General features: G+C 38.9%; 1 protein-coding gene and 1 pseudogene across 1 annotated transcript in view; one reads left to right on the forward strand and one right to left on the reverse strand.

The window, feature by feature from the left end:
* The window catches only part of CFAP54 (cilia and flagella associated protein 54), a 443,326-nt gene that overhangs the window by 69,951 nt on the left and 348,483 nt on the right, over positions 1 to 24,892 (forward strand). The window contains exons 6-9 of the mRNA XM_049782938.1: positions 2,527 to 2,670; positions 4,169 to 4,282; positions 4,416 to 4,517; positions 22,740 to 22,938. Of these exons, the coding sequence (XP_049638895.1) occupies positions 2,527 to 2,670; positions 4,169 to 4,282; positions 4,416 to 4,517; positions 22,740 to 22,938 (559 nt within the window). The remainder of the gene's footprint in view (positions 1 to 2,526; positions 2,671 to 4,168; positions 4,283 to 4,415; positions 4,518 to 22,739; positions 22,939 to 24,892) is intronic.
* On the reverse strand, positions 14,573 to 15,697 carry LOC126021948 (bombesin receptor-activated protein C6orf89 homolog; annotated as a pseudogene).

The raw sequence follows: 24,892 nt of genomic DNA on the forward strand, positions 1-24,892 counted from the left end.
ACCTAGCCCCCAGGACTATCAGTGTATAAGAGGTCCATTTTGTTATAGCTTGTTATAGTTTGGGTCTCTCTCACTTTTTCTTTTTCTTTTTGGGTAACTTGGGGGTCATATGGGACGCTGGAGGATCGAACTGCAGTCTGTCCTAGGCTAGCATGGGCAAGACAGACGTCTTACCACTTGCTCCACTGCTCTGGCTCCTGGGTCTCTCTTTTATTATAAATTAATATTTTTATTTAAGCATATGATTACAAACATGTTTGTAGTTGGGTTTCAGTTATAAAAATAAACACCCCCCTTTATCACTGCAACATTCCCACCATCAATGCCTGCCTCCCTCTTTCTCTAGGCATTTTATTTTTATTCTATTTCTATTCTATTTCTCTTATTCACTGCCATTGTCATGATAGTTGTTAGTGTAGTTATGTCCTGTTAAGTTCTGTCAGTACCTTGTATATCTTAGATATTAGCCCTTATCTGATGGGTATTGGATGAATAGTTTCTCCCATTCTGTGGTGGCCTTTATATCTTAATCACTATTTCCTTTGAGGTACAAAGCTTCTCAGCTTAATATAGTCCCATCTATTTATCTCCACTTCGACTAATTTGGACAATGCTTTTTCTTCCTTGAAGATGCCTTTGTCTTAATGTCATGAAGTTGTTTTACCTACGTGTTGTTCTATATACCTTATGATTCCAGGTCTGATATCAAAGTCTTTAATCCATGTTTATTTGACCTTTATGCATATTGTTAGATGGAGTTTGCTGTTTTGCATGTGACTGACCAGTTGTCCCAGCACCACTTGTTGAAGAGGTGTTCCTTGCTTTATTTTACATTTCTTGCACTTTTATCAAAGATAATTGATTGTATGTCTGGGTATAATTCTCTGAATACTCAAGTCTATTCCACTGATCTGAAGGGTCTGTCTTTATTCAAATACCATGCTGTTTTAATGATTATTGCTTTGGAGTACAATTTAAAGAACCAACTTTTGCTTTACTTGATCTTTCAGACTGTTCTTTGGATTTCCACTTCATTGATTTCTGCTCTAAGCTTTGTCCCCCCTCCCACCCCCAGATACAAAGTTGTTTATGATTGAATTTCAGTCATACAATGTACAACACTCTTCACCAGTGCACATTTCCTGCCAATAGTATCCCTATATTCCCTCCCATCCTTTCTTCTGCCTGCCTCTTCTCCTCCTTTCTATCTTTGCCATTTTATCTTTTTGTAAGTTGGAGATACTATTTTCTTTCTTTGTTTCTTTGTTTCTTTGTTTCTTTGTTTCTTTGTTTCTTTGTTTCTTTGTTTCTTTGTTTCTTTGTTTCTTTCTTTCTTTCTTTCTTTCTTTCTTTCTTTCTTTCTTTCTTTCTTTCTTTCTTTCTTTCTTTCTTTCTTTCTTTCTTTCTTTCTTTCTTTCTTTCTTTCTTTCTTTCTTTCTTTCTTTCTTTCTTTCTTTCTTTCTTTCTTTCCTTTCTTTCTTTCCTTCCTTCCTTCCTTCCTTCCTTCCTTCCTTCCTTCCTTCCTTCCTTCCTTCCTTCCTTCCTTCCTTCCTTCCTTCCTTCCTTCCTTCCTTCCTTCCTTCCTTCCTTCCTTCCTTTTTATTTATTTTTGTTTTTTGTTTTTGGGGACAAACCCAATGGTGCTCAGTGTTTAATATTGACCCTTTGCTCAGATTCAGTTTTGGCAATGTCCAGGGGACCATATGGGATGCCAGGGATAGAACTTGGGTCAGCCTCATTCAACACAAGCTCCCTACTCTACCACCCTACTCTGTACTATCACTTTGGCCCTGTAATTGGATATTTTAGCAAGATTCTGTCACCTTCTGATAGATCAACCTGGCTAATATTCAATAAGGATATATGTGTTTTGAAGGAAGATATGAAATAATGTATTTATATGTTAAAATATATATGAATTTTTATTCCCTGAAAGCTGAATACATATTTTCTTAATTTTTTCTTATTTAGGCCATAGCGAATTACAAATATTTCAGGTATTTAGTGACAGTGAATTGGGGCCATTCCCACCATCAGTATTGACTTCCCTCTACTAGAGTTCTTCTCCTCTCCCCCTCGCATCCCAGACTTCCATCCCTAGCCCCCTGGACTATTAGTGTAATAGGTCTACAATGGCTAACTTTAAAAATGAGTTTATTTCTTTTCTACTGATTGAGGTTTTGTGATTTACAATTACTGTAAATAGTGGTTTTTCATGCACATAATGCCAACACCACACTCATCATTAGTGTATCCATGTCCCTCCCCCAAGGGCCCCAATCTTTCTTCCTTTAACAACTATCTTCCTGCCTTCCAACTCAATTGTGTGGCCCAGTTCTCCCATTGTGTTATAAAATGGTGATATTTAGAGTTTTCTACAGTTATTTTTTTTTATTTTTAAATGCCTGTTGTTTCTTGACATGTTATTTTGATTTAAGTAGTCAATTCATAATCACAACTTTGATTATATTAAACAAAGTTATGGTCATTAGTTTAAAAGTAAAATGAACCCCATTGTACCCTCAGGCTTTAGAATATCTACTGTGGGCCAGTATCTGTATGGAATCCTCTGTCCCACTCCTGTCTGTCAGGTACTTGACATGGAGAGCTACTCTTTACACTGCGGTCTGCCAGTGCTACTATGATTGTCAAGCCAGCATTCATGGAGAGGTATGTGACTTAATTCTGAGGATTCAGTTGTTTGGAATATACCTTATACACCAATTTTGTTGGGTGCCCAACAGAGAAATTTCTGTTTGTGCCTTGTTTGCAACCACATATAAACCATCAGGCCAGTTAATGGTTCTTTTATATTTAGGTTTTCCTTATACTTTATATTAGTTTTCACTTCTGCTGAAGTGTTGAATGGTTCACAGGCAATAGAACAGTTTAATGGGATTGCCCACTGACCTGTAAGACTTCTTTTTTTGGGGAAAGGATTTTTTTGTTTGGTTTGGACCATTTTAAGTTGTGTGCTCAGGGATCACTCCTGGTAGTGTTCAGGGGAACAAGTAGCACAGGGATAGAACATAGACCTGCTGCATGGAAAGCTGTATCTTGTTGAGCTATCTCTCTTGTCTCATGAAATTCACTAAAAAACAAACACACACAGGCAGGATACACTCTGGACACTGTTAACCATGTTAGTATAGTTAATTTGATTACTACTAGTGACATATTTCTATAGTTATTAAGATTATTGGAAAATGGATAATCTTTTAGTTTGGACTATTTGATTCCTGTTAGAACTCTTCCTTATTAGAAATTCTACCCCTTTATATTAATTGCTGTCATATTCTAGAAGAACCTTAATAAAAACCGATAAATTATTAAACAGAGTAGGTGGGGAGGAGGGAGACTTGGGACATTGGTGATGGGAATGTTGCACTGGTGATGGGTGGTGTTCTTTACATGACTGAACCCCAAACACAATCATGTATGTAATCAAGGTGTTTAAATAAAAAATAAATAAATGCAACAAAATTAAAAAAAATAAATGCAGAAATATGCTAATAGGCAAAAAATAACTAATATAATAAATTGCCTAAATAAAATTCATAGTTGTTATCTCTAGAAAATTATAGTAATAGTGATCTAGTTAAATAAATAAGTCTGATGTTTTTCTTTCATCAAATATTAACGATTTTTCTCATATATTTAGTACTGTAACAGAAAAAATAAGAAACTTTCAGGACCTGACAATTTAGCAGATAATGTAAACAGTTGAATAAACAATACAGTGTGTTTTGGTAGGAAGTTTGGATTTTAAAGACCACTGAAAAGTGTGTGTGTGTGTGTGTGTGTGTGTGTGTATGAAGTGCGTGTGTGGAGTATGTGTGTGCAAGTGAAAGGTGTGGGAAGTGAAGTGATAATTTACCTGAAACTACAATTCAACCAGGTGTACAGCTTTTATTACTAAAAAATTTTCTTAAAAAAATTTAATAAATCTGAAATCTTACAGTTTATTAATTTTAGATCTACATTATTTAGTGATGCTTATAAGAAATGATAGATGAAATAACCTCCATGTCATAAGGAGTCAAATCAGACAGGGTTTAATTTGACAATTAAATCAAATGTCTGGGAGAATACCACATACTGTCTTGATTCATTTTTAATTACTATATTCTCACTTATTCTGATTTAAATGCATTTTAATTTTATACAGACATTTGCTCGTCGTGGTTTAGTTAAAATTGATGAGTTAAGGCAACTGGAATTAATGAGTTCCTCACAATCCCAGGAAGAATCCAGAAACTCTTATAGAGAGGCTACAATAAAGGTATAAAAATTTTATGAAGCCAGACAAATTTATTGCATGCTGCAGTTGATTAAGTACTTCATATTAACATTATAGCACAGTTGACACATGTATCCCATCATTAATTTGTATACAATTCTTCTATTTGAGACAGATGGCGGTGATGATCTTCAAAAGAGGTGTATTTGAATCTAGAAAGAAAAACAAAAATTACTTAAGACCAAGAATAAGAATTAACATAAAGGAAACACAAGCTGTAAGTTTAAGGACACCCTCTTCGTCTGGATCCATTTTCAATGGATTTATTATAATGATGCATTTTTAAGCTTTCCTTATATCTGCCCACTATTTTGTGAGCCATTATCAAATGGCTCAGTTTGTTGGTTTTTTTGTTTGTTTGGGAGCTACAGCCATTGGTGCTCAGGGCTTACTCCTTCTGGAAGGCTCTGGAGAGTATATGTGATGCCTGGTACCAAACCCTGTTGGCAGTGTGCAAGGAAAATATCCTCCCTGCTATGCTATTTTTTGGCCCTGATTTTCCAGTCTAGTCAGAGCCTTACTTCATCACTGACTCAAAGCGTTTATAACTTCACACAATCTATTTTTTTTTCATTTTTTTTCTTTCTAGTTTTTGAGCAATATTTGGCCCTGCTCAGAGCTTACTCCTGGCTCAGCATTTAAGTATCACACCTGGAGGGGCTGGGGAGAGGCCTTGGCCATATGGGGTATCAGTTTGACTGCGTGCATGACCTGATCTGCTACACTCTATACAGTGCTCAATCCCGTTTCTTCACTGAAAGGACAAGAGGTTGATGACTAGCTGGGGAAAGTCTGAGGGGCAGAAAAGTGAGTTAATTTCTTACCTTTCTCCTGAATGGTGGCTATTAGCTTTAAAGTTGGAGAGGTAGAGAAACTTCTTATCAGCTTCTAAGCTTCATCCTAGGAATGTTTAGGAATGAGGTGATGCTGTAGTCTTAAACACCCTACTCCTACTCCCACACTACTCCCAGTTTAAGCCTGTTTAAGCTAGTCCTTGGTTTCCTGCTGGAGCCAGGGCAGTTGTCATCATTAGGGGAAAGTGGTCTCCATGGCTACTGAGGGTCAGATTGTAGAGCAGACTGTATTTATTTATTTATTTATTTATTAAGGTTAAATTTTATTTTTAAAATAATATTTTTTATTTTACATGTTTTACATGTAACATATTTTACATGTTTGTAGTTGGGTTTCAGTTATAAAAAGAAAACACCAACACCAGTGTAACTTTCCCACTACCAGTGTCCCCCAGCTCCCTCCTCCTCCACGCACTGCCTGTCTTTCTCTCACTCACTACTACCATTGTCATGATAGTTGTCAGTGTAGTTCTTTTTTTAACTATACTCACCACTTTTTGTGGTAAACTTCATACCATGAGCTGGTCCTTCCAGCCCTCATCTTTATTGTTTCTGGGTATTACTACAATTATTACAATAATGTCTTTTGTTTTTCTTAAAACCCACAAGTGAGACTATTCTGTGTCTATCTCTCTCTCTGACTTATTTCACTCATCCATTCATCCATGTATAGGAAAAGTTCATGACTTCATTTTTTCTGATAGCTGCATAGCATTTCATTGTGTACCTGTATCACAGTCTCTTTAGCCATTAATCTGTTGTTGGGCATCTGGGTTGTTCCCAGATTCTGGCTATTGTGAATAGCACTGCAATGAATATATATGTGCAGAAGGTATTGTGTTTTTGTGTTCCTAGGGTATATCCCTAGGAGTGGTGTAGCTGGATCATATGGGATCTCCATTTTCAGTTTTTTGAGGAATCTCCATCTTGATTTCCATAATGGCAGGACTAGACAGCATTGCCACCAGTAGTAAATGAGAGTTTCTTTCTCCCAACATCCCTACCAGCACTGATTGTTCTGGTAAGATGACTTTGGTTGCAATGTCATGGACCTAGGTGTTCTATTTACCTATGGTTCTGGGGTTCGGATCTGATATCAGGGTCTTTAATTCATGTTTATTTGACCTTTCTGCATGGTGTTAGTTCGCTGTTTTGCATGTGGCTGACAAGTTGTTCCAAATCACTTTTTGAAGAGGCTTTCCTTGCTCCAGTTTGCGTTTCTTGACACTTTATCAAACATTAGTTGATTGTATGATGATCATTCTCTGACTCAAGTCTATTCCATTGATCTGAGGGTCTGTCTTTATTCCAATACCATGCTGTTTTAATGACTGTTGATTTGTAGTACAATTTAAAGTTGAGGAAAGTGATGCCTCCTATCTTCTTTTTCCTTAGGGTAGTGTTAACTATTCATAGGTGTTTACTGTTCCAAATGAAGTTCAGGAGTGTTTTATCTGTTATTTTGAAGAATGTCATTGGTATTCTTAGAAGAATTGCATTAAATTGCATTAAATCTATACACCAGGGTGGGGGGGGAGGAGGGGTACTCTACCATTGCTGCTGGAGCCGGGATCTGAACTGCATGCCTGTCAGGGAGTGGGAGAAGGACTCTGCCATTGCTGCAGGTGCTGAGAGCTGAACCAGGTGCCTGTCAGGTAGTGGAGGAGGGGTGATTTACTCAGGCCCCATCTCCACTACACCCTCTGACATAGAGGGAGAGGGGAAACCCTATTGCTGTTGGGCAAGGAGGAGGGGACCTATGCCTTCTGGCAGATAGTATGGGAGGAGGCTTGTGGGCAGAGCCAAACCTCAGTGATGACAGCCATCATGCCCACCTAGAACCACAATCCAGAGAAGAGACCCAGCCCCACACCACAGGTGACAAAGGAGAGTTGAAATCTGAAGGCTTTACATTCCAAGCCAAATCACCAAATGCAAAAAAATAATATGGGTAAACCAAGGAAGACACTAACAACTGGGGATATAAAGAGAAATCCTATCAAGTTTCCAAGTCCACCAAAATGCTCAGGCCTAATAGATGAGGACCTAAAAGCAACAATAGAGGCCATTGTAAAAGAAATCAAAGAATCACTAGCCTGCAAGTTCAAGGAATCCATAGATGAACAAATCAACCAACTTAAAGAACTTTTACAGAACATGAGATAATCCATACAAATGGAATTAAAGGAAATAAAAAAATGTTTTAGCAAGCCATAATAGCAGAGTTACACAATTGGAGAATCACATAGAAGAACTTGAAGAAAAACTACTAACCAAAAATGACAAAGAAGCCAATAAGGAAATAAAAGGTAAAGCACCCAAATAAATAGGACCACAAATTAAAGGGGAGAGATTACAACAGAACCCCAAGAAATTAAACACATCATGAGGACCTATTATGAACAACTATACTCAGTCAGGTTAGAGAACCCAGAAGAAACTAACAGATTTTTGGAAAAATATCATCATCCAAGACTGGATAAGAAAGATGTAGAAAGCCTAAATAGGCTTTCTATTTACATCCGAGGGAATTGAATCAGTAATTAAGAAACTCCCCAAGAATTAAAGTCCAGGTTTAGATGGTTTTACAGGTGATTTCTATCAAACATTCTGAGAAGAATTACTGCCACTGATCCACAGGCTCTTCCAAAACATTGAAAAGATAGGAATCCTTCCTAATTCCTTTTATGGGGCTAATATCACACTCATTCCCAAAGATGGCAAAGACACTGCCAAGAAAAAAACACTATAAGGGCTGGGAAGGTGGCGCTAGAGGTAAGGTGTCTGCCTTGCAAGCACTAGCATAGGATGGACCGTGGTTCGATCCCCCAGCGTCCCATATGGTTCCTCCAAGCCAGGAGCAATTTCTGAGCGCATAGCTAGGAGTAACCCCTTAGTGTCAAATGGATGTGGTCCAAACACCCCCCCAAAAAATCTATAGACAAATCTCACTAATAAACATAGATGCAAAAATCCTCAACAAAATCTTAGCAAAACAAATCCAGCACTACATCATAAAGATTATACACCATGAGCAAGTGGGTTTCATCCCAGGGATGCAAGGATGGTTCAACAGATGCAAATCAATAAACATCATACACCACATCAACAACAAGAAAGACAAAACTCACATGATTATATTAATCGATGCAGAGAAGGTATTTAACAAAATCCAACACACTTTCATGTTGAAAACACTCAGCAAAATAGGGCTGGAAGGAACCTTCCTCAAGATAGTTACAGCTATCTATGAAAAACCCACAGCCAACATTATCCTTAATGGTGAAAAACTGAAAGCATTTCCATTAAGGTTAGGAACTAGGCAAAACTGTCCACTCTCCCCACTCTTATTCAATATAGTTTTAAAAGTCCTAATAATAGCAATCAGAAAAGAGAAGGGAATCAAAGGAATCCAGATAGGGAAAGAGGAACACAAGCTTCAGGGGTCTCAAACTTGCGGCCCGCGAGTTGTTGCGGCCCTCTGTACAACATTTTGTGGCCCGCGGCTGGCCTTCAAATATCGCAGTATTCATGATTATTCGCTTACCGAATAAAAATCACATATTTGAAGGCCAGTCGCGGGCCACAAAATGTTGTAGGGAGGCCGCAACAACTCGCGGGCCTCGAGTTTGAGACCCCTGATTGAAAACCCTAAAGAGTCTACAGTAAAACTCCTAGAAACAATTAACCAATACAGCCAAGTGGCCGGCTACAAAGTCAATACACAAAAGAAAGTAGCATTCCTCTATACAAATAACGAAGTAGAGGAGAAAGAGATTAAGGGGACAATCCCATTTAAAGTAGTATCCAAAAATATCAAGCACCTAGGGGTCAATCTTACAAGAAAAGTGAAGGACTTATACCATGAAAACTTCAAAATACTTCAGAAAGAAATTGAAGAGGAAATGGAAGAACATCCCATGCTCATGGATAGATAGAATCAATATAGTCAAAGTGTCTAACCTAAACTTCTATATAGATTCAATGCAATCCCTATCCAAATTCAGACATCATTTTTTATGGACTTAGAACAATCAATTATAAAATTCATCTAGAACCACAAAAGACCCAGGTTAGCCAAATACATACTGAAAAACAAGAAGCTGGGTGGCATCTCTTTACCTAACCTGACGTTTTACTGTAAAGCCTTAGTGATCAAAATGGTACTGAACAAAGACAGAGTATCAGACCAGTGGGTTAGAACAGAATATCCAGAGATAAACCCCCTAATATACAGTCAACTAATATTTGACAAGAGAGTCAAGAACTTGAGATGGAACAAAGACAATCTCTTCAACAAATGGTGTTGGAACAACTGGATAACCACCCGTAAGAAATTAAAAATTGATCCATACCTCACACATTACACAGAAGTCAACTCAAAATGGATTAAAGACATTGAAATCAGACTCGAATCTATAAAGTTTATTGAAGAAAAAATAGCAGAACACTCCAAGACTTATATATCAAAAAGTCCTTGAGGATAGAATGCCAATGGCAAGAACTTTAGCATCAAAACTAAACAAATGGGACTACAATAAACAAAAAAGTTTCTGCATGGCGAAAGAAACCCTACTTAATACTAGGAGACAGTTAATGGGATGAGAAAAAATGTTTGCATTCAACACATCAGATAAAGGACTGATATTCTAGGATATACAAAGCACTCAAAAGGTGAGCTCTAAAAAACCTAATAAAGTCATAGAAAAATGGGAGAAGAAATGAACAGACACTTCTCCAAGGAGGATGGAAAGATGGCTAACAGACACCTGAAAACATGCTCACCTTCAATCATCATTAGGGAAATTCAAATCAAGACAACAATGAGGTACCATCTTACACCAGTGAGGATGGCTCACATCAAAAGTAATGGGAACAATCTCTGTTGGCGGGAATGAGGTAAGAAAGGAACTCTCATCTACTGCTGGTGGGAATGCTGCCTTGTCCAACCCCTAAGGAAAACAGCATGGAGAGTGCTCAGTAAACTCAGAATTGAGCTCCCATATGACCCAGCAATTGCTCTCCTGGGTATCTATTTCCAAGTTGGAAGGACCTTCATCCCAAAGAATGTATGTACTCCACTATTTATCGCATCACTCAGTACAATAGTCAAGATTTGGAACCAGCCTTGAAGTCCAACAACAGATGAATGGATCATGAAGATGTGGTATTTATACACAATGGAATACTACATAGCAGTTAGAAATGATACAATCATGGATTTTCAGCAACATGGATCTACAAAATGTTCATGTTAAATGAAGTAAGCCAGAAGATGAAGAATAAATGCAGAATAGTAGCATTTTTCTGAGGTACTTAGAATATACACCATATATACATGTAATACTCCAAGAACAAATACAATGGTCTAATAGGGTAGAAACTCCAAGCACTGTAGTTGTCAGCATTTACTTGGGAGCAGAATTCAAAACAAGTGGATGAGGAACAAAACAAAGCCTTGACTTTCCATTATACCATAAAGAAACCAGCAACAATGGAAACAACTGTTTAGAGTGAACAGGTAGGTAATCAACCTTTTACTACAAAGACATATAATAATGTCTTAGGGAGCTTATACACAGATTCAGGTGAAGAATATGATTGGAAGCCAGAGACTCTAGTGGCAGCATTTCCTAACAATGTGTTTTAATGCATTAATCTTACTAGGTATAAAATAACCTCTCAGCTTCTCTGTCCACAGAGATTCTTGGATACAAAGGGTGGACTCACTCTATTGTGACACCTCTGTGTTCAGTTATACTAGCTACCATATTCACTTTGCACTATGAAAATTATCTTGATAAAACACTCCAATATACTCTTTTTCTCTGGTTTATGTCCTCTATTAGGATCCGAAGCATATGATCATTCAGACCACTGAAACAGTTAACTGCAAATCACAGACATATTACAGGACCTACTCATAGAATACACTTGGGAAAATTATCATTTCCTTTCTCTCTCTTTTCTCTTATCCTATTTCTTTCTTTCTCCCCTTTCTTCTTCCTCTTTTTCCTCATAATCATCAACTCAATCTATGTCAAATAAAACCCACACTGTTACGTTCTCTTTAGGAAAGGCACTTCGATCATAAGATGCAGCAGACACATACTACATAGGGGAAGCCACCTACATAGGCAGGCCTCATTAACATATTGTTTAGTACTCGAGATGCGAAACCTATTTTATCCTAAAGTGCTCCAGCCATTATCTAACTCTGAAACTTTCATTTAGCAAGGCCCAACCCCATCACTGACGAAATGCCCAGAAACTGGGAAAACCTCCCAACTTTGATGCACTGACCCAATATCTTTTATTTGATTTATTAATTATTTTACTTTATTTTTACTATATATACCTATTTTTCTGTTCTTTCTTATCTTTTGCTCTCCCTTCCTCTTTTTCTTAAGCTATACCTAAGCTAAGTATTTATTTTAACTAGTCCTTAAGAGTTCAGACCCATCCTATTAGGGTCAGACCTCTAACAACATCTTAAGAATTGATCACTAATATATGTCTTTATGTGGGCATGAGTACATAGAGGGAGCCAAACCTAAACTTTAAACAATCCATGCCTATAGTGTATATAGCCCCTCCTATATACTATCCCCCCACCCCACCTCAGAAATCCTATTATTGCTTTACACTCCATTTTCTATCCAATATTTCAACTTATTAATGCTGTTTACCCTCAGTTCTTAACCCATTATATATCAAGACCGACCTCCTTCCTGCCCCAATAAACCATCATCCAACTCCCAAGCCAAGGGACACCCACTCAGTCCAACATCTCATCCCACCGCAGGAAACTACAACCAATCTCCCTGCTGACTCATGCTCTGTGGTCCTCCTTGTTAACCCCCGCCCCCCCCCCAATGTGGACTATTGTTTGATACTGGACTCATCTCCAGAAGGATATCCAGTGCAAGAACTTTATCTGAGCCCTTTCTACCACAAATAATTTCTCAAACTCAAGAAGACTATGGTGTGTGATGAAAATGCTCCCTGGATTCTACCCCCACAAGAATATCTCAAAAGACAATGGGGAAGCCTATATTTTTTTTATAAGTTTAAGACCTATATAATACTACCTCTTTTTTTTTTTTTTTTTTTTTTGGTTTTTGGGTACAACAACCAAGATCTCTAATTCCAGAGGTCTGACTGAGACAACTGCAACTGAGCAGATCTTCTGGAAACATAATGAAAGGCTCTATTCTAGGCTTTGTCCTAGGATCAGTGCAAAATCCAAGACCACCAACTACAGAAGACTGGTTAAAACAACAGTGATGGAACAGAACTTCTAGAACCATAAAGAAAGACTCCATTCTAGGCTCCATCCTTTGACCTGTGCAGATACCAAGATCTCTAGATAGAGGTCTGATTTTATCATCCATGATGGAGCGGAAGGTTTCCATTCACCACAAAAGGACCTAGGTGAGAGTAAAGGAACATGTATGGAGTCTGTAGTTATTCCCATGACAGTATACTTCAAGGGCAGAGAAACCTTGTATCTTTTAGGCCAAGAGAATTCGCTTTCTAATCTCTCCAATATTTACTGTGCCTATGCAGAAAAAAAAGCACAAAATAAGTTTTTTGTTTTGTTATTGTTGTTGTTTTTTCCTCATATTTTTGCTTTGTTTTGTTTTTATTTCAGGACTGTGGTTATTGTGTGGTGGTTGTCTTTATTGCTGTGGTGCTTTTTGGATTTTTTGTTTGATTTTTCTTTTTGTATTGTTATGTTTTTCTTTCTTTTTCCCTTTCTCCTCTTAAATTGATATTTATAGCCTCTAGAAGGACTCCATCCATTTGTTGCTTGTTTGATTTTTGCCCCATTATATATGTTTTCTTTTCTTCAAACAGAACCACATAACTTGAACCATCTTGTTCTGCCTCACAAATTGAGGGGGGAATAATGGAGGGTACCAAGACCAAACACTCGTATGATCATTAAGTAGAAATAAAAAATGATCAGACTTCAACACCAAATCCAAAGCCAACGACAACAGAATCGATAACCAATCTACAACAAGCTAGATACAGAGGGGACCACTTATCCTAGCAGCCCCGAGGGTAAAGGAAGGGGATATGAGATACATACTGGGAACAGGAGTGGAGGGAGGACAACATTGGTGGTGGGAATTCCCCTGATTCAATGTCACTATGTACCTAAAATAGTACTGTGAAAGATATGTAATCCACTTTGGTAAAAATAAAAATTATTATTATGAAAAAAGAAAAAAAATCTGTACAACAATTTGGGGAGTATAGCCATTTTAATGATGTTAATCCTGCCAATCCATGAGTAGGGTATGTGTCTCCATTTCCTTGTGTCCTCTTTTGTTTCTTGGATCAGGGTTTTGTAGTTTTCTTTGTATAGGTTCTTCATTTCTTTTTTTTTTTTGAAAGAATATAGAGCTTTATATTATTACAAAAACAAAATCCTCACCTTGTTTCCCAGTACAAAGAGAGAAATCATTTTAAAACAGAAGATCATAAAGTTGAACACCCTGCTGGCAAACATTTGGATCCAGAAATCCTTCCCCAAACACATTACATCAGCCTGAGACATCTGTAAAGCATGTTCCCTGCAGAAGGTTACATCCTAAAGCACAAACCCAGAGATGCTCCCTCACACCAGGCCAGCAAGCTGATAAACACCCCTCTCCAAACACTTGGTCAAAGCAACATGATTGACAGGAGCAGTGCCGACTCAGTAGAAAAAGGTCCAGAAAATGACAGGAAGAGGGTGGGCATCAGGAACCCAACTTTTGGAAAACCATTTTGGATACAAAGGGAGGTGGAAAGGGAGCTGGGGGTTGATGGCAAAAGAATCTGATAGACTAGAGCTCATGCCTGGCATGCACAGGGCCTGGGTTCAATCTCTGGCACTGTAGCACTGCCAAGGGTAGCCTTGGTGCCCCCTCCCCCGAAAAACAACAAAATCAAAATATGATAACGTGAAGAAAAATGATGCCATATGAAATGGATCAGCACTTCAATGATCAGAGTCCATCCGGCATCACTGTGGCTCTTGGAGCCATAAACTTGGGAAAGAAGTTCTCAAACTGAATGCAGTTTGAGGTTATTTGATCTTATTTGAACTAGTTAGTTCTAGACCCTGCTCTGCCTGGAAACTGCAGTGACATCTATTATTAGCCATAGCTGCCCAACAAAAACATGTTAATGTAGCCAGGATGACAGGATGAGCAGGTTCGCCCATAAAACATGACAGCAGAGGGGCTCATGCCATGCAAGTGAGGGAAGGAATCAGCCTGGTTTTGGCAGTGGTGCCAAAAGGCTGAAAGAGCAGTCTCTCATGGGCATCACGGGCATGGCCTTCAGCACACAGGCTTTCACATGCATGTGCAGGGAAGGTAGCTAAGTACCCAACCCCTAGAAAGTGGTTTCATAATTTCTGTTTTTATTTTTTCCCCTTTGAATCAGGTCTTCAGCTCTCAAAGTTGTTCTTATATAGTACTGTCCCCTAAAGTTCTGTAAAGGTGTTTCCATCGCAGATGATCAAAGGCTGGACCCCTCTGGCTTCAATGTAGATCTTCCACTGGATGGCTCCAGCATAACCAATATCCCCTGATTGTAGTGGCATTGTCACAGACCGGCAGTGTCTTCGGCACTGGGAGGAGGGGATGAGCTGCAACATGGCCTTGCCACTCTTAATGATAAACAGGTCGTGCATCCTATGCATCTTACTTCCCACAATAGGCTCCGGCTGAAAAAGGAAGCATTTTTTCAAGAAGGCATCTTTGGGAAATGGCAGGGAGGTGAAAACAGGAAAAACTTCTTGTAAAATTTTTGATCTGTTCAGAGGTCTTCTCCAAGGATAAGGAAACGGAAATCATTGTTCAGGAAAACAGCGCCACCACTTGGTGAAAAAAACCTTCCGTGAAGCCTTCTGTCACCTCAGGGTACTGGCAAAGGATGTGTTGAAGTTCCTCAGATAGCAAGGCCTGACCCGTCTTGATCACTAGAGGATGGAGCTTCTCAAATTTCTTTGGGGTATCTTCTAGGAGCATAACCTTAAGGGGTAATTCCTGGGCACAGCCAGTGCAGTTGGCAGGGATGGGGTATGACTCATTCTGCTCACAGGTGTTGGTCGACCAAGGGTAAAAATCTGGAACGGGTCTGTCTTCATCACCTCTATGCAGAGGCACAACCTTATCTCCTGACACATACTTCTTAGTAATGGGTAAGGACACCAGTCGGATGTGATGAATGAGTGAGCGCCAGGTATGAGCTCTAGAAAGCACTGATTCATGTGGCAATGGGCTTATACACAGCTATAAGGAGAGGAAACTGCGGTGGACCTCTCTGAGGTTCATTCTTTTCCAGCAGCTGTCTGATAAATTTTTCAATTGCCTTTTCTGACATGCCACACTGATGACCTGTTTGTCTCACTAAATCAACAGTCTCTGAAAGTTTGTCATAAATGCTGAGTTCATTGGCAGCAAGATCCATGTCTTCCAATATAAAATCCATGCGGGGCCCACGCCCCCTCGGGCTCCTCCCGCCTCGGGGACAGCAGCCGATGGGCTGGTTCTTCATTTCTTTAGTTAAATTGATTCCAAGGTATTTGAATTTGTGTGGCCCTAATGTGAATGAAATTTTTTTAATGTCCATTTCTTTCTCTATCATTATTTGTGTATACTAAGGTCATTAATTTTTATGTATTCATTTTGTAGTCTGCCACTTTGCTATGTGAATGTATTGTTTCCAGAAGCTTTTTGGTAGAGTCTTTAGGGTTTTCTAAATATATTATCATGTCAACTGCCAACAGTGAGAGCTTGACTTCTTCCTTTCCTATCTGAATACCCTCGATATCTTTTTCTTGCCTAATTGCTATGGCAAGTACTTCCAGTATTATGTTAAATAGGAGTGGTGAGAGGGGGAAGCCTTGTCTTATAGCAGATTTTAGAGGAAAGGTTTTTAGTTTATCTCCACTGAGAATAATATTTTCCATTGTCTTGTAATAGATGGCCTTTACTATATTGAGAAAAGTTCCTTCCATTTCCATCTTGTTATTATGTTTAGGTACATGAATGGGTATTGGACATCATCAAATGCTTTCTCTGCATTTATTGAAAGGATCATTTGGTTTTTATTTTTTCGTTTGTTCATACGGTGTATTATGTTGATTGATTTGCATATGTTAAACCATCCTTGCATCTCTGGAATGAAACCTACTTGATTATGGTATATGACTATCTTGATAAGTCATTGGATCCCATTCGGTAAGATTTTGTTGAGAAATTTTTTTATCTGTGCTCATCAGGGATATTGGTCTGTACTTTTCTTCTTTTTTGCAGCATCTCTGTCTGCTTTTGGTATTAGGGTGATGATAGCTTCATAAAAACTATTTGGGATTGTTTCTGTTTCTTCAATTTCCTGAAAGATCCTGAAAAGGATTGGGAGTAGTTCCCCTTGAAAGGTTTGAAAGAGGGCCCGGAGAGATAGCACAGCGGTGTTTGCCTTGCAAGCAGCCGATCCAGGACCAAAGGTGGTTGGTTCGAATCCTGGTGTCCCATATGTCCCCGTGCCTGCCAGGAGCTATTTCTGAGCAGACAGACAGGAGTAGCCCCTGAGCATTGCCGGGTGTGGCCCAAAAACCAAAAAAAAAAAAAAAAAAAAAAAAAAAAAAGAAAGGTTTGAAAGAATTTGCTAGTGAATCCATCTGGGCCTGGGCTTTTGCTTTTGGGAAGACTTTTGATTACCATTTTAATTTCTTTTTTTTTTCAGTTTAATTTCTTTAATAGTGATGGGTCTGTTTAGATATGCCAGGTCGTATTTGTTCAACCCTGGAATATTTTAAGAGTCCATGAATTTGAGGCTGGAGAGGTGGTGCTAGAGGTAAGGCATTTGCCTTTCAAGTACTAGCCTAGGATGGACCATGGTTCGATCCCCCAGCATCTCATATGATCCCCCCAAGTTAGGGGCATTTTATGAGTGCATAGGCAGGAGTAACACCTGAGCGTCAACCAGGTATGGCCCCCCCCAAAAATAAGTCCATGAATTTATTCATTTCTTCCAGGTTCTCTTGTTTCATGGCATAGAGTTTCTCAAAGTAGTCTCTGATTATCCTTTGAATCTCTGTATATATGTAGTGGTCTCCCCATTTTTATTTCTAATCTGATTTATTAAGTTTTTTTCTCTCTGTTTCTTTGTTTTTGCTTCTGAGCCACACACAGCGGTGCTCAGGGGCTACTCTTGGCTGGCTGCTCAGAAATAGCTCCTGGCAGGCACGGGGGACCATATGGGACACCGGGATTCGAACCAACCACCTTTGGTCCTGGATCGGCTGCTTGCAAGGCAAACACCGCTGTGCTATCTCCCCGGGCCCTCTTTGTGAGCTTTTGTAGTGGTTTATTGATTTTATTTTTTCAAAGAACCAACTTTTGTTTTCACTGATCCTTTGAATTGTTCTTTGGATTTTCACTTTATTAATTTTTGCTCCAGCTTTGTTATTTCCTTTTGCCTACCTATTTTTGGTTCATTTTGTTTATAACTTTCTAATTTTATAAGTTGTGTTATTAAGTTAAGATGTATGCCGCTGGGGCTGGGTAGGTGGCGCTGGAGGTAAGGTGTCTGCCTTGCAAGCGCTAGCCAAGGAAGGACCGCGGTTCGATCCCCCGGCGTCCCATATGGTCCCCCCAAGCCAGGGGCGATTTCTGAGCACATAGCCAGGAGTAACCCCTGAGCGTCAAACGGGTGTGGCCCAAAAAAAAAAAAAAAAAAGATGTATGCCGTTTCTTACTTCCTGATGTGTGCTTGTGAAGCTATAAATTTTCCTCTTAGTACCGCTTTTGCTGTGTCCCACAAATTCTGATAATTTGTGCCTTAGTTTTCATTAGTATCAGGGATGTTTTGATTTTATTTTTGATTTCATCTCCTACTCATTGGTTGTTCAATAGTAAGCTGTTCAATTTCCATATGCTAAAGTTTTTTCTCTGTGTTACTTTATATTTCACTTTAAAATTCAGTGTGCTATGATCTGAGAGGGTAGTTTGTACAGTTTCTGTCCTCTTGATTTCATGGAGGTATGTTTTATGGACCAGCATGTGATTTATCTTGGAGAATGACCTATGTCCATTAGAAAAGAATGTGTATTCAGTTTTCTGTGGGTGGAGAGCTCTATAAATATCTACTAGGTCATTTTCTTCTATTTATCCTTTTAGAGCTAGTATATTTTTGTTTGGTTCTATCCTGCTTGAATTATCAAAGGGAGACAGGACAGTGCTGAGGTCTTCCACTATTATTGTGTTGCTATTGATGTCTTCTTTCAGATTTGTCAAAAATTTTTTGAAATATTTTGCTGGTCCCTCTTGGGTGTGCATATGTTTAGGAGTGTGATTTCTTCTTCTTGTACATATCTCTTGATTATTACAAAATTCTATATTTGTCCTTTATAGCATTTTTTGTGGTTTTTGGGTCACACCCAGCAGTGCTCAGGGTTTACTCCTGGCTCCATGCTCAGAAATTGCTCCTGGCAGGCATGGGGGACCATATGGAATGCCGGGATTCAAACCGATGACCTTCTGCATGGAAGGCAAACGCCTTACCTCCATGCTATCTTTCCGGCCCCCTTTTATAGCATTTTAAGTCTAAATTTTGTGTCATCTGCTATTCAGATAGCCTCTCCAGCTTTTTTTTTTTTTTTTTTTTTTTTGCTTTTTGTGCCACATCCATGATGCTCAGGGGTTACTCCTGACTATGCACTCATAAATTGTTCCTGGCTTGGGGGACCATATGGGATGCTGGGGATTGAACCAAGGTCTGTCCTGGATCAGCTGCATGCAAGACAAAGGCCCTATTGCTGTGCTATCACTCTGGCCCCCCTCTCCAGCTTTTTTGGGAGTTGTTTGCTTGGATGATTGTCCTCCAACCATTGATTATGAGTCTATGTTTGTTCTGACTATTCAGATGTGATTCTTGTAGACAACATAATGTTGGATTTATTTTTTGGGGGGCCACACCTGGTGATGCTCAGGGGTTACTACTGGCTATGCACCCAGAAATTGCCTCTGGTTTGGGGGGGCCATATGGGACATTAGGGATTGAACCAAGGTCTGTCCTGGGTCAGCAGTGTGGAAGGTAATGCCCTACCACTGCATTATTGCTCCAGCCCTGGATTCATCTTTTTGATCCATTTTGCCATTCTGTGTTTTTTACTGGTGCATTTAGTCCATTATGTTGAGAGAGATAATTATCATGGGGTTTAGTTTCATCTTTGTGTAGGAGTTTGGTGTGTCTGTTGGTCTGTCTTGTCTTAGAGTAAACCTTTCAGTTTTTCTGTTAAGGCTAGTTTAAGGTCTATAAAGTTTCTGAGCTCTTTTTTTTTTTTGTGATGCTATGTATGCTTCCTTCAAACCTGATTGTGAGTCTTGCTTGGTGAAGTATTCTAGTTGAAGCATTTATGTCGTTGATTTTTGTCATTATATTCCACCACTTTTTTCTGGCCTTGAGGGTCTCTTGTGACAGATCTATTGTAATATTAAGGATGCTCTGTTGAATGTAAGTTTCCTTTTTGATCTCGCTCCTTTCAGTATTTTATAATCGTTGGTGGATTCATCATTTTGACTATGATGTGTCTTAGGGAACTTTACTTTGGATCTCTTTTAGTTCATCTTCGGGCATGTAGAATTTGGTTGCGTGCACTCTTTAGTTCTGGGAGTTTCTCTGCAATGATTTTTTTTTTTTGGTCTTTGGGTCACACCCAGCAGCGCTCAGGGGTTCCTCCTGGCTCTATGCTCAGAAATCACTCCTGGCAGGCTCGGGGGACCATATGGGATGCCGGGATTCAAACCACCGAACTTCTGCATGCAAGGCAAACGCTTTTACCTCCATGCTATCTCTCCAGCCCCTGCAATAATTTTCTTAACTGTTGATTCTTTCTGTGTCTCTGGGATTCTAATGATTCTTATATTGTTTCTATTGAGTTTATCACAGACTTCTATTTTCATCTGTTCACATTCTCTGAGGAATTTTTTCATTGTCTGATTATTTGCTTTAAGGCTCTTTTCCAGTGTCTTCTGTTGTATGGAATTATTATGCATCTCATCTACCATTTCACTGATTAGGTCCTCAGCTGCTTTTACTTTGTTGGAGAGGCTTTTCAGTGAGGTTTTCATTTCACCTTCATAGTTTTTTTCAGTCCTATTGTTTTAGTTTGGGGTTTTCTGATTTCTATTTTATATCCTCTTGATTCTTATCTGTGGTTTCTTAAGTTCTATCCATGCTTCCTTTGAGTTATATGAACATTCTCCATATTTCTTCCTAAACTCCTTACCTGTGAGGCTAAATAAGTGGTTGGCAGTTTTTGGGTCATCAGAGCAGATATCATCATTCTTTATGTATGATGTTGGCTTGTGTTGTTTCTCCATTGTCACATTTACAAATGTAGTGTTATGTTTTCTGCATGTGTGCTGGGGACCATTAACTAGCAGATGTGTATGGCCTCAGAGCGAACTGGAGTGGCCAGTATCCTGAGGCTCCTCCCTTCATGGGTGTGGCCAGTTCACCTATGTTGAAGTGGCTTCTGCAGAGTTCTGGAAGTGGTTGGTCCCAGCACCTGTAGCCAGGCATTTTGGATGGCAGGTCTGCTGGAAAGAGTACAATGGAGATCAGGCTCTGCCTTCGTACAGTTGACCAGCTTACCTATATTAATGTGGCTTTTGCAGAGTTCCAGAGGGTTTGGTCACAGTACCTGGAGCCTCAGATTTTGGATGGTAGCCATATTGGAAAGTGTGAATGGGGATCAGGCTCCATGTAGAAAATTGTGTGTTCAAACCAGTGGCAAAGCAAGGGCTCTGAAGGCAGTCACATGGGCAGTATATAGCTGGAAGTGACTTCTGACTTTTCTCACATATCAAGTCTTATCTACAGGCATGATTGGCTGTTGCCACAAAGGGCCAAAGGGAAAGGTATGGATTGATACTAGTGGAATCCTTAGCCTTGGCCTGTCTGGTTTCTCTCATCTGCTTCTCAGAATATCAGTGACTCTTAAGGCAAAGCTCTAAATTTCTTTCCTGACCTAGTGATTGTTACTTGAGTAAATAAATTTTTTTTTTTTTTTTTGGTTTTTTGGGTCACACCCGGCGGTGCTCAGGGGTTACTCCTGGCTGTCTGCTCAGAAATAGTTCCTGGCAGGCTCAGGGGACCATATGGGACACCGGGATTCGAACCAACCACCTTTGGTCCTGGATCGGCTGCTTGCAAGGCAAACACCGCTGTGCTATCTCTCCGGGCCCGTAAATAAATATTTTTAAAGTAACTATTATGTGAACAAAAGAGAGTGGGTGCATTGCATAATAAATAAAATAATTGGAACCAGAGAGATAGCATGGAGGTAAGTCATTTGCCTTGCATGCAGAAGGATAGTGGTTTGAATCTCTGCATCCCATATGGTCCCCTGAGCCTGCCAGGAGCGATTTCTGAGCATAGAGCCCTGCAGGGTGTGACCCAAAACCCAAAATAAAATAAAATAATTGTAGCTTGTGATACATGTCAAGAAGAAAAAGGAATAGTAATTGTTCTCTCTTAAGTTTCATGTAAAATGTTCTTAGAATTTTCTTGTAGTTAGTCCTCAGATATATTAGCTATTGCCATGATATACTTTTATATTAATGAATTCAGCTGCCACGTGTGGAATACTTTTTGTGCTTTTAAGAATGACAAACTACCTAATAGACTATTGCAGCTTTATCTTTTTAAATGAATTCAGAATATTGAGTGGAATTTGACTAAGAATAAGAGAGGAACACATTTCATGTAAAAGACTAGAGCCTAATCATAGCTGGAAAGTACGTTGCGGAACATGGAGAAACCACACTTGATTGGGGAATAAGCGTCAGAGTAGGTGTTATGGAAAGTAAAGTATATAGAAATGGAACAGATTGTTTGCACCCAAGACAAGTCAATCCCAGTCACTTCTCTTTTGCCTTGGTGATTTAAATATAGTAAATAAGAATGATGTGTGGCAGGAAACTAACTACAGGAGCTGACATCATTGTGAGTGGTTGCAAGGCCCCATGCTGGAAATTTATTGGGGTTTTCCTTTTTATTAATGTACAACTTTTCTTCAAAGATAACTACCACAAGGCCATTTGCTTATACTTTAACATATGGCTTTAAATTTAGGATTAAAATAACTTCTATATTAGGATGTCCTGCTCTGATTATTAAAAATGCTCTATTCAGAGCCACTGAATCTCTGGTGATGTGGTTTATGAAATTCAAAAGTACTTCTGAGAGACTCTTCAGCACTCAATGTTTAATTGTCTATTACAATTGTAATTATGGTATCACAATGCATATTGTACTGCCCTATCTAAAAGACTTGGAAGCAAATAACCTGTTTATGCTGCTTTGAAAACACACATAGACCAGAAAATGGCAGTCTTTGATGGAATGACATCAACTTTAAACTTTAAAGGTACCTCAAAAAAAATTGCCTAAACTGTCATCTTATTAATAGGCCAGCCACATTCTCACCATTAATTAAATATACCTTACTTATAATGTCAAATATTTGAGAACTTAAAAAAAACTGGACTCTATATTTGCTTTTGCTACAGATGCCATGGCCATGTACCACCACAGAACGTCTGTTGGATGAGATGTTTGACAGCAATGCATCTCGGTTTCTGGCTGTCTTGGAAGCCCTTTCTGATTCAAATAGGCGAATTCTACAAGCTGGGCCAGCTGTTACAGATGAAACAGAAACTCGGGATGTTGTCACAGAGCTATTTATAGCAGGAAGAGCCCTTTTAATAAGTAAATATGCTCTTTGAATACTATTTTATAGTAGGACACAAATAACAAACATCTTATTTACATTGAATTTTGAGGCTAGAAATTTTGCTAAACACAATTGATAATTTATATAATTTTATTAGTATAATTTATTTTGAATTACTTATATGTCTGTACATATATGTATATAGTTACCTGTGAATGATGTTTTTTATTTCTTTCTAGTTCTTTCTATTTTTTTTTTCTTTTGGCTATACCCAATGGTGCTCAGGGATTACTCCTGGTGCTCTGCTCAGGTGTCATTTCTGGCATTGCTCAGGGGATCATATGGAATGCCAGTAATCCAACTCAGGTCAGCTACATGGTAGGCAAACACCTTGTTGCTCCAGCTGCTTATTTCTTGTTTTATATGTATTTATTTTGTCTGAGACAATGTCCCCTGGTAAAGTATGGAACATAAATGATGACAGCAGACATCTTTTATTATCTTAAATGGAAATATTTAAACAAATTGCTAAAGGATTTGAGTTATCTGTTGTTTTATTTATAAAATATAAAGTGTAAGTCCTAATGTTGGTTGAGGCCTTCTTCGGCACTTCGCCTTTGGGCCCTCCGACATGCAGGTCTAAAGATGCAGGATAACAGCTGAGAAATAATCACAAGCAGTCAGTTAAAGTTTCATTGGAGTCTTCCAGCTTTGTTTCATAGCCCTCACATGGCTTCCATATTAAGCCTTTTCCAAGTAGCCACTTCTCTGCTCCTTCTGTGACTCTCTGTGGCTCTCTCTGCCTGTCTTGATTTCAGCTGCTTTCCATGCTTCCTTGCTGCTTTCTGCATCCCAGGCAATACCTTTTTTTATTCCAAACTGCAGCAGACCCCTCCCAGGGGTGGGTGAATCTGACCATCCAGGTGAAATTAACATAGGGTATTGGGGGAGGGGTTCCTTACAGTTGTCTTTTATTTTAAAGAATTTTTCTTTTCTCAGTTGTTATGCTTCTTTTCTTCTTTCCTTCCTCCCTATCTTCCTCACCTTCCTGTCCCACCCCCATTTTTTATTTTGCTATTTATCAATATAAGTAGCTACTGGATTTTATCAAAAGCCTTTTCCGAATCAACTGGCTTTTCTCCTATTTCTATGAATGTAGCAAGTTATACTGATTGCTTATCTAATATGTATTCTATTTTGGGAGTAATCTAATATGGAAGTGATTTCATGGTGCTTGATAATTTTTGGCAGTGTTTAATATTTCTACTTCTCTCTGTATGAAACATTTTCTTTCTTATAAGTGACATTTATTTATTTATGTTTTTGGTTTTTTGGGCCACACCCAGTGATGCTCAGGGGTTACCCCTGGCTATGTGCTCAATAATCGCTCCTGGCTTGGGGTACCATATGGAATGCTGGGGGATCGAACTGTGATCTGTCCTAGGCTTGCACTGGCAAGGCAGATGCCTTACTAACATCACCCTGATACCAAAACCAGAGATGCTGCAAGAAAAGAAAACTACAGACGAATATCCCTGATGAACACAGATGCAAAGATACTCAACAAAATTCTGGCAAATAGGATCCGATGTCTCATCAAGAAGGTTATACACTATGACCAAGTAGGATTCATTCAGTAATGCAAGGATAGTTTAACATATGTAAATCAATCATCATAATATACCATTCAACCAAAAGAAAAATAAAAACCATATGGTCATATCAATAGAGGCAGAGAAAGCATTTGCTAAGGTCCAACACCCATTCTTGATAAAAACACATCAAAATGGGAATGGAAGGAACTTTTCTCAATATAGTCAAGGCCATCTACCACAAGCCAATGGTAAATATTATTCTCAATGATGATAAATTAAAAGCCTTTCCTCTACAAGACAAGGCTGCCTTCTCTCACTTCTCCTATTCAACATAGTGCTAGAAATTCTTGCCATAGCGATCAGGCAAGTAAAAGATATCAAGGGCATGCAGATA

This window comes from Suncus etruscus, chromosome 11 (genome assembly GCF_024139225.1).
Source record: "Suncus etruscus isolate mSunEtr1 chromosome 11, mSunEtr1.pri.cur, whole genome shotgun sequence".
Classification (NCBI taxonomy): domain Eukaryota; kingdom Metazoa; phylum Chordata; class Mammalia; order Eulipotyphla; family Soricidae; genus Suncus; species Suncus etruscus.